Here is a 9,214-nt window from a genome sequence, read left to right on the forward strand (position 1 = left end):
GGCAGACATCTTTGTCTATTTATCTACAGTTTGGTTGAGGCGGACCGTTTGGTCAAAAGCCGGAAATCCGGCCCCCGGCCGGAGCTCTTTAAGCCCTGAGTACTTCAACAGTGGTGGAGACAAACATCAAACTATTAGCAGCTGTCATAGCAACAAAAGGTGCAATCACATATAACACAAAGAAAATCTTTTGAAATTTACTAAGACACAATGTGATCAAGTTTAACGGGTACACAGAAGGTTCCTTTAAAGGATCGGTTTCTATCCAGACAAATTATTTTCCAGGTTTATTGGAGAATGTTACCCTGTTAGTCTCTTCTGCTGATCAGTCTTGTTTTTAGTGGAGAATTCCAGTCAGTCCTTGACATTTTTCTTAGATATAAGGGAATTCTTTGCAACCCAAAATTGTTGTGAAAATGTCTTTGCTGTGCTGTGTGCCGATTTCCTCAAATCCACTCATTGTCAATGTTGAGCAAGCTCTGCAGTGGTGGTAACCCAGCGCTGGATCTCATGTGGACACTTTCACATCCTTAGGATTGCGTGGTGCCCTGCTGTGCCTGTCTAAAAAAGACTGATTTTTAAAGTTTACACAGCTCTTTGCAACAAATTAATATGGATCTGGTCAGTCTGTGATTACCTCAAGCTGAAAATGTTACAAACATTTTGGTCATAACTGCTAGATGTGTCCAGAATGCAAAACAAAAAAAATTGACATGATTAAAATGTTGACAGATGCACACGTTTTTGCTGTAATGAGGCAGTGTCCTAGAAAGTTGTGAATTGGGTCACATCTGTATTTTCCATCTGAACACAAAACATGTTTATTTAATGAGCTGCTACTCAGAGTTAAGAGGCTAATTCAGCTGTGGGAACGAGTGGATCCGTAAAATGTACGACACTAGCAACAATTAAGATAGTAAAGATGTACAACAAAGAAAGGTCTTGAATTTTTCAAGGAACATTTAAAAAATCCAACTTTCAATTTGAATGGACTCTTTCCATTGAGTGGACAAATCTGGAAAGAGAAAACTTTAAACAAAAATCCTTGCTGGCACATTCATAGATACCTTTGTTGTCAGCATTTTGTACAGTCAGACCATAGAGAGATGGGAGAGTTGTGCTTTTTCTCTTTCCACAATCTTTCTAGTAATTTTTTTGCATATAGAAAAGGAAACAGAAGGCAAATTGTGACAGTTATCGGTTATTTTGTTTCACAGCAGAGTAGATGACTACTGGGTGTCTAGTGTTCATTGTGTGCATCAGAGAAACAGCCTGGAGGGAGAAACTGTTTCTGTGATGCCTCTGTATCGCTGACTGGAAGGGAAAAGTCTAAACAGTCCAAGATGTGTGAGATCTGTGGGAAGATGTTAGCTGTCCGTTTCCTGATGCTAGAGCTGTACAAGTCCTGGATGGAGGAAAGTTCAAACCTGGCGATCCTCTCTGAAGACCCAATTGTTTGATCCAGGTTTGTCCCATCGTGTTTTGTGAATGAGCCAAGCCACACAGAGACACATTGAATATTGGCAGTGTGGAAGATGGCCACTGGCCGCACTGTACTGTACTTCTTGAGCTGCTGCAGATGGTACAATCTCTGCTGGGCCTTCTTCCAGACTGTGTCTGTGAGTGAGGACCGTCTCAGGTCCAGAGTAAGGACTGAGGACGGTGAAGGTAGGCAGTGTGGGAGGTGTTCTCCAGAAGTTCACTGTCATCTACTATCTTGAGTATGCTAAGCTCCAGGTACTTTTGACCCAATTAATCCATCTTCTGTCTGTAGACTTGTCATTGACCTGGATCAGACCAATCACAGTGATGTCATCTGGAAACTTCAGGTGTTTTATAGACAGGTCTGCTGAGTTGTGGTCATGTACAGAGAGAAGAGGAGTGGGTGGAGAACACACCCTGAGGGGCGCCAGTGCTGATGGTTCTTGTGCAGGAGAAAATATTCCACAGCCTCACCTGCTGCTGCTGATCGGTCAGGAAGCTGGTCATCCACTAACCGGATGGGACTGGCATTGTGAGCTTTTGGTGGAAGAAGTCTGAGTTGATCGTGTTGAACACCGAGCTAAAGTCCACAAACACTATCCTGACATACGTCCCTGGGTGGTTGAGTCATCTATTGACTGGCTGCCAAGCAAACTTCAAGGGGCATGTGATGTCCTGCAGATGCTAACATCAGTCACTCAAAGGATTTCATGACCACAAGCATCAGTTCAACAGGTCTGTAGTCGTTTAATCCTGTTATGGTCCATTTTGGGGGGCTCAGGTTGATGGTGCTGTCCTTGAAGAAAGAGGGAACCTTAGGAACCTCACACAGCTTCAGAGACTTGCTGGAGATCTGAGTGAGGATGGGGGCAAGTTGAACAGCACTGGCTCTCAAGCAGAAAATGGACATTTCTGGACTGTTAGCTTAGAAACAGTTCTTTAGCTTCTCACTATAGCATCTCTTAGCTGCCCAGATCTCCTTGGTCAGTCTGTTCCTGGCCTGCTCATACAGGATCCACTCTGCCCTGATGTTAGCCTCTTTGGTTTGACACAGCTTTAACTGATGTGAAGTGAATCATGGTTTATTGCAGTGGTGGACACCACTAACTAAAAAGTTAGATACGCTAACTTTAACTTACTAATTAGTATTTGTTTCACTAAAGTACTACACCAACATGATATTTAGCAGAAACTAATGCACTAAACTCAGCCATGTGTCAATGATGCAACAACATGTGTCAGCTACAACATTCTGCATTAGCCAACAGATACTTGGTCACGTTTAGGGTCCAATTAGCTCTCCATATCAGGACAAGTTGGAGCTTTATTTTCCTAATAGATAAAGTCAGATCACAAATCTGTGTGTAGACAAATACTTCTTATACTGATGGTATATGACTCATATCTCTACATATTAAGAGCTACTTTATTTTCTAATAGGATGAAAATGTTGCCTTGGGAAACAAAGTCTAGTCGCTTATGTGTTTTGCTGGAGGGTCTGCTCATCCTCAGCTGTCCTCTGCAGTCAGACCTGCAGGCTCAGCTGTTTTTGGTTATTTCCTCTCTCTGGAGAACTGTGACACTAACATGAATCAGCACAAGCATGTGAATTGTTTTCTGCCTTTAAAACCACATTTACAGTGTGATGTTAGCATAAAATGAGGTAATTGCATTTTCTGTGGTCTGTTACAGGGGGAACCATAAGGTGGAGGATGCCTGCGAAATGTACGCAAGAGCAGCCAACATGTTTAAGATGGCAAAGAACTGGAGTGGTAGGTGAACAGCTAACTATCCATGTTAACAGCTAATGTAGAGGACAGTGTCCGCTCCAAATAAAGCAGCAAATAATAGCTCATACTGAGTAAACTGCTTTTTGAACACCAAGTCTAAAGATAAGAGATTTATATTAGCTTATGAGTTTAGTTGTGAATGTTCCAACTATTTATGCTGTGTGTTCAGCTGCAGGGAATGCATTCTGCCAGGCCGCCCGGCTCCACATGCAGCTTCAGAACAAACTGGACTCCGCTACAAGCTTCGTTGATGCCGGCAACGCCTACAAGAAGGCCGACCCGCAGGGTGAGAGCTGCCACGGCAGTGTGTCTGGGTTTCATCAAACAGAGAAGGTTTAGATGGTGGACAGAAAGTTTAAATTTAGTCTCATCTGAGCAGAGGACAGTCTCCCACAACTTTAGTGGGAGATGCTTATTTTATTTTATTTTATTTCATTTCATTTAACCAGGTTAGTTCCATTGACATTAGAGATCATTTTTTACCATTGTGACCTGTCTAATCCACATGACTCGGGTCAAACAGCAAACTGGATTCTTATGGCTCTGGGAGATGTTGTTGTAGAAGCTAACCCTGCTTCAAGTGCCTCCACATCTTTCTCCTTGACCTTTCTGCTACGTTTCTTGGTCTTAATTAGGAATGAATTATGAATGATAAAATCAGTATAATGACATGTTGAGCAGTTCAGCTTGACAATGATAAATGGACGATAACCCCCAGTTTACACTGCTTGTGTCTCCGTTTTGCCATGGAACAGGCTCCACAGTAATTATGCACATATTACAGTCAATAAGCTGGACATGAGCATAGTTTATTTTTACACAGCTAACAAAGACAAAAACAACTTTTTAAATAAAACACCCAAAATACTGACATGGGTGCAGTCATAAGTTTCTGTGTTGGTTAATTTTTGGTTTATTCCCACAGGCTTTGTCTTAGTGATTGTGTTTGTTTGCTAATGTTCTCTAACAAACCTTCGAGGCCTTCACACAACAATTTGATCAGCCTGAGACTAGATATCACACATGTAGACTGTCTTTATCAAGTAGGTATCTTCTGAAGATAATAATTTGCACTTTATTTTATTTAGGCCAATCAGTCTAATCAAATAGTCTCACTAAGCAGAACGTACCAATCCTGCACACATTGTTTGAAAAAATGAGGATTTTTCTGAAAACAAGTTCATTTTCATGCCAAAGTAAAAATAAACTTCATAAAATTTGCATGACTGAAGCGGCTAGAAGAAGATTTGAAGGTTTTACAAAGGGTTACAGTCCAAGTTTGGCTGTAATTTATTATGCAAAAGTAGATTTAGTTTTACATTCCAAAAGGAAGCATTGAGATGTTTTCTGCCATTCCCATTCCAGCATTGTTGGTTACTGTCTTGTCATTCGGCTCTTGAGTGAAGGTGTGTGTGAAACATTAAAATGGGTCGAAATGTCGCTCGAGGAAAAGGAATATCTGGGTTTCTTCATGAGGCGCTTAATGAAGCACTGTAGGTTAGCAGGTTAACAGTCACAGAGGGATCAAACCGAGATAAAGACCGTTAATTTGACTTAATAGACTCAGAAAGACTTCATAAGAGTTTCCTCTCCTTTCTACCCGTCTCTTTTTCCAGAGGCCATCAACTGTTTAAACCAGGCCATTGACATCTACACTGACATGGTAAGCACTGATTAAGCCATTACATTCCTCTGTGTGGGACTCAGAGCTTTGAATGCAACATAATATGTGTGTGTTTGTGTTGTAACAGGGCCGGTTTACCATCGCAGCCAAACATCATATCACCATAGCAGAGATTTATGAGTCTGAGCTGGTGGATATTGAAAAGGTAAAATTATATTTTTTCTTCCTGATATAAACCTGACATGACATTTATATTAAGCAAACTAACTAAATGTGTCTGTGTTTGTTCAGGCGATTGCTCACTATGAGCAGGCAGCAGATTATTACAAGGGAGAGGAGTCAAACAGGTAAACATGTTAATAAATGTCATATGTACAGAACACACTTGATAAACACACACACGCACGCACACACACACACACACACACACACACACACACACACACACACGCATACATACATACATACACACAGTGCCATGGATTAGCATCTAGATATCTTGTATGTTTTTAGGTTTATACTGAGATTTTGCAATGCTTTCATCAATACAGTCATTCATTCAAGTAATGTCCAGTTCAATAGATGAGGAACTGAGTATATTCAGTGTTTCTCTCTTCTGGTCATTGCCTTCCTGTGCTATTCAGCTCAATTCAAATCTCCCTTCAGAGCACAGACTAGGCTTTCTCCCATTGAAGTGAATGTCTCTGGTAGAATTTCATCCTGGCCAATCAGCGAATAGAAGGAGAAGTTGTGAATAAAGACATTGATTTGCCACACTGTTTTAGAATTGCAGCCTGCCTGTAGTCTTAACAATGATTTTGGAAGAAGTAAATGAAGACGTTCAGTCTGTGTTGGTCACGTCTCCAAATATTGAATCAACATAAACAACCAGATCGTTCAAATCTCTTTGCAGTGGAGGACGGTTGTTTACAGCCATCCACACATTTTTCAGTAAGCTTCATAGTGCTGAACTGGCACTTTACATATGTCATGGCCAAATGCTAGAGATTGGATAAAATGTAATGTAATTAAGAGAAATGGCCAAAGGATGGCAGTGTTGGGTGAAAAATCTATCATGAGCATGGAGAACAAGAGAAAGTGTCTAAATAGAGAGACTGGAATGGACTTAGACCTGTAGTGGTTCTCTGGATTCTTGAAAACCACAAGAATCCAGGTAGATATTCTTGATTCCTGGACCACCTCCCTGGTGATTAGGATGCCTGAGCCACCTCAACTGGTACCTCTCCATGACCAGAAGCAGTTGCTCTACTCTGATGGAACTTCTCATCCTATCTCTAAGGGAAAGCCTAGATTCCCTGCAGAGGAAACTCATCTCTGCTTGTATCCATGATCTAGTTCTATCAGTCACTTCCCAAAGATCAGTGTGTAGGAACGTAGATTGACTGCCAGCAATGATGTGAGTATTGACTGGCAGTAGATGGCTTAATTTTATGGAGTCCATTGAACAAACTTTTACCTCTGGGATAGTATTTCATATGAAAACTAGCTCTGAAACAAACAATAATGAGATGGTCATTGTTTGTTTGTACAGATGTATCACAGCAGTAGCTACTGTATAAAGATACAGAGTGATGAAGATTTCAGCATGAAAGGCAGACTGCTGTGTTCCACCAATGAAGCAACAAGTTTTCTTTATGTTTCAGCTCAGCTAACAAATGTCTTCTGAAGGTCGGACACTACAGCGCTCAACTGGAACAGTATCAGAAAGCCATTGAAATCTACGAACAGGTACCCAGCAGGGAGTCATTCTTCATCCGCTTTGGGATTGTAGCTATGTTCAGATGTGTTTAGATAAAGACATAAAAAATATGTGTGTGTGTGTGTGTGTGTGCGTGTGTGCGTGTGTGGGTGTGCGCGTGTGCGCGTGTGCGTGTGTGCGTGCGTGTGTGCGTGTGTGCGTGTGTGTGCGTGTGTGCGTGTGCGTGTGTGCGTGTGTGTGTGTGTGTGTGTGTGTGTGTGTGTGTGTGTGTTTCAGGTTGCTATGAGCACTATGGACAATCCTCTGCTGAAGTACAATGCCAAAGAGTATTTCTTCAAAGCGTCATTGTGTCACTTCATAGTGGATGAGCTTAATGCTAAGGTAACACACTTGTGTCCATGTTTGGTTGTTACACTGCTTCAGCTTTAATGTGTTCATTGTTAGCAGCTAGCTTACCTGAACCTTGTGTTTTCCAGTTGGCCATAGAGAAGTATGAAGAGATGTTTCCAGCTTTCTCAGACTCAAGAGAGCTCAAACTGCTAAAGGTATGTTCCTTTCCTCATAACAGGAAACATACCTAAACATTTTCAAAGTAGGAACACGCAAAAGCTATAATCAAAAAATGAACTGCTATTAGCAGATTATCGGATTAGTGGCCACCACTGGGAAAGCTTCTTTTTCTATGGTTGCATTGTACTTCATTTGCTGTGAAAGTAATTTTCCAAATTTTGTTTTAACAGAAACTCCTTGAAGCCCACGAGGAACAGAACAGCGAGGCGTTCACTGAGGCCGTGAAGGAGTTTGACTCCGTGTCCCGTCTGGACCAGTGGCTGACCACAATGCTGCTCCGCATCAAAAAGACCATCCAGGGAGACGCTGGAGACTTAAAGTAGAGAAACATCAGAAAAGGGGAGAGAGACGCAGAGGAAAAACCCAGGATGGTGGAGAAAAGTGGCAGAAAAATGAATGGGGTTGAGGGAGGGAAGGATGGTGACATTGAGAGAGTTTACAAATGTACATATCAGTCTGCATGTGACCCCAGTCAAATTAGCACCCCCTTTAAATCACGTTAAAGCTCCCTGTGTCCCCTGTCCCACAGTATTGCTCCGTAACACTGGACAGAATTACACTAAAAGAGACAAAGTGGGAAGATAATGTGTGTGTGTGTGTGTGTGTGTGTGTGCGTGTGTGTGTGTGTGTGTGTGTGTGTGTGTGTGTGTGTGTGTGTGTGTGTGTGTGTGTGTGTGTGTGTGTGTGTGTGTGTGTGTGTGTGTGTCCACTCCAGTAGGATCAAATCTACTTTTTGATGAAGTGTGCATATATATATGATACTGAAAATATAGAAATGATATTTAAGAAATTGTTCATATTTATTGTCAATACTGAAGATATTGTTTGTTATTGTGCTCAGTGTTACAATTTGTCTAAATATTTTAGGTATCAGCCCCTCTGTAATCTCCTCTTTTGTTGTCCTTATGGCTTCACGGCACATCTGAGTTAGTAAAATCCCACCCTGTGATTGGTCAACTCTTGTGAGGGCGGAGCAGTTAGTTAACAGCTAGTTTCTGTTGCTGCCTTCTTTGTGCATGTCTGCGTTGACATAAATGTTCTGTGTTGTACTATCATGTAAAAACTTGTGCGTAGCCTGATACATTTATGTGAAATCAGTAAATATGTACCTCAGATATTGAGCTGAAATAAAACATCATCACTCTCCATGTCAGTATTTATTCAGCAGGCAGATGAACTTGAATGTATTTATTATGTAACAATGCACCTTTAGCTAGCACCTGTTCCTGAATGTTGTATATTAGGAGTTCTTAAAGACTGGTACCTGCATTACTAAATTCTGGATTTAACATAGTTCCTCATATAACACCTGTATTACAAATATATAGCTACATTTGGGTAGTAAAAAACAACAACTCTGCACATCAATTTGAACACAAAATCCCCACAATAAAACATGGTAGAATCTTGGTGTGGGGATGTTTTTCTACTCAGAAGTAAAGATTCTAGACAAACATGATTTACATACAGATGGAAATAAATAATTCAGATCAGTTTCGTTTATTTATATAGTACCAATTTACAATAAAGAGACATTTTAAAAGGGAAGGCAACAACTTTGTCCACTTACAAATAATGGTGCAGGTAGACCTTAGTTGTGAGACAGAATCTAGAAAAACATCCACAATATTACAGTATTTGGTTTCTTACATTGATTTCTTACACTTAAAGTGCAATATTGTGATGTTCTGGGGCTGTCGCTGGACAACACGGACTTTCAACTCCCTCCACAGATTTTCTATGGGGTTGAAATCTGGAGACTGGCTAGGCCACTCCAGGACCTTGAAATGCTTCTTACGAAGCCACTCCTTTGTTACCCGGGTGGTGTGTTTGGGATCATCGTCCTGCTGAAAGACCCAGCCACGTTTCACCTTCAATGCCCTTGTTGATGGAAGGAGGTTTCACTCAAAATGTGACGATGCATGGCCCCATTCATTCTTTCCTTTACACGGATCAGTCGTCCTGGTCCTTTAGCAGAAAAACAGCCCTAAAGCATGATGTTTCCACCCCCATGCTTCACAGTAGGCA

The 9,214-nt window shown here is 41.3% G+C and overlaps 1 protein-coding gene across 2 annotated transcripts in view; it reads left to right on the forward strand.

The window, feature by feature from the left end:
• napba (N-ethylmaleimide-sensitive factor attachment protein, beta a) overlaps positions 1 to 8,332 on the forward strand; it is a 10,765-nt gene extending 2,433 nt beyond the window's left edge. The window contains exons 2-10 of one of the 2 annotated variants that reach the window (XM_008429062.2): positions 3,175 to 3,254; positions 3,442 to 3,558; positions 4,889 to 4,935; positions 5,024 to 5,101; positions 5,188 to 5,243; positions 6,561 to 6,645; positions 6,893 to 6,997; positions 7,093 to 7,161; positions 7,357 to 8,332. In XM_008429062.2, the coding sequence (XP_008427284.1) occupies positions 3,175 to 3,254; positions 3,442 to 3,558; positions 4,889 to 4,935; positions 5,024 to 5,101; positions 5,188 to 5,243; positions 6,561 to 6,645; positions 6,893 to 6,997; positions 7,093 to 7,161; positions 7,357 to 7,509 (790 nt within the window). In that variant the 3' untranslated portion in view covers positions 7,510 to 8,332. Of the gene's footprint in view, positions 1 to 3,174; positions 3,255 to 3,441; positions 3,559 to 4,888; positions 4,936 to 5,023; positions 5,102 to 5,187; positions 5,244 to 6,560; positions 6,646 to 6,892; positions 6,998 to 7,092; positions 7,162 to 7,356 lie in introns of those variants that run through there. The other variant, XM_017308885.1, reaches the window with a different exon arrangement.
• The last annotated feature ends 882 nt before the right edge of the window (positions 8,333 to 9,214 follow it).

This window comes from Poecilia reticulata, linkage group LG15 (assembly GCF_000633615.1).
Source record: "Poecilia reticulata strain Guanapo linkage group LG15, Guppy_female_1.0+MT, whole genome shotgun sequence".
NCBI classification, from domain to species: Eukaryota; Metazoa; Chordata; class Actinopteri; order Cyprinodontiformes; family Poeciliidae; genus Poecilia; species Poecilia reticulata.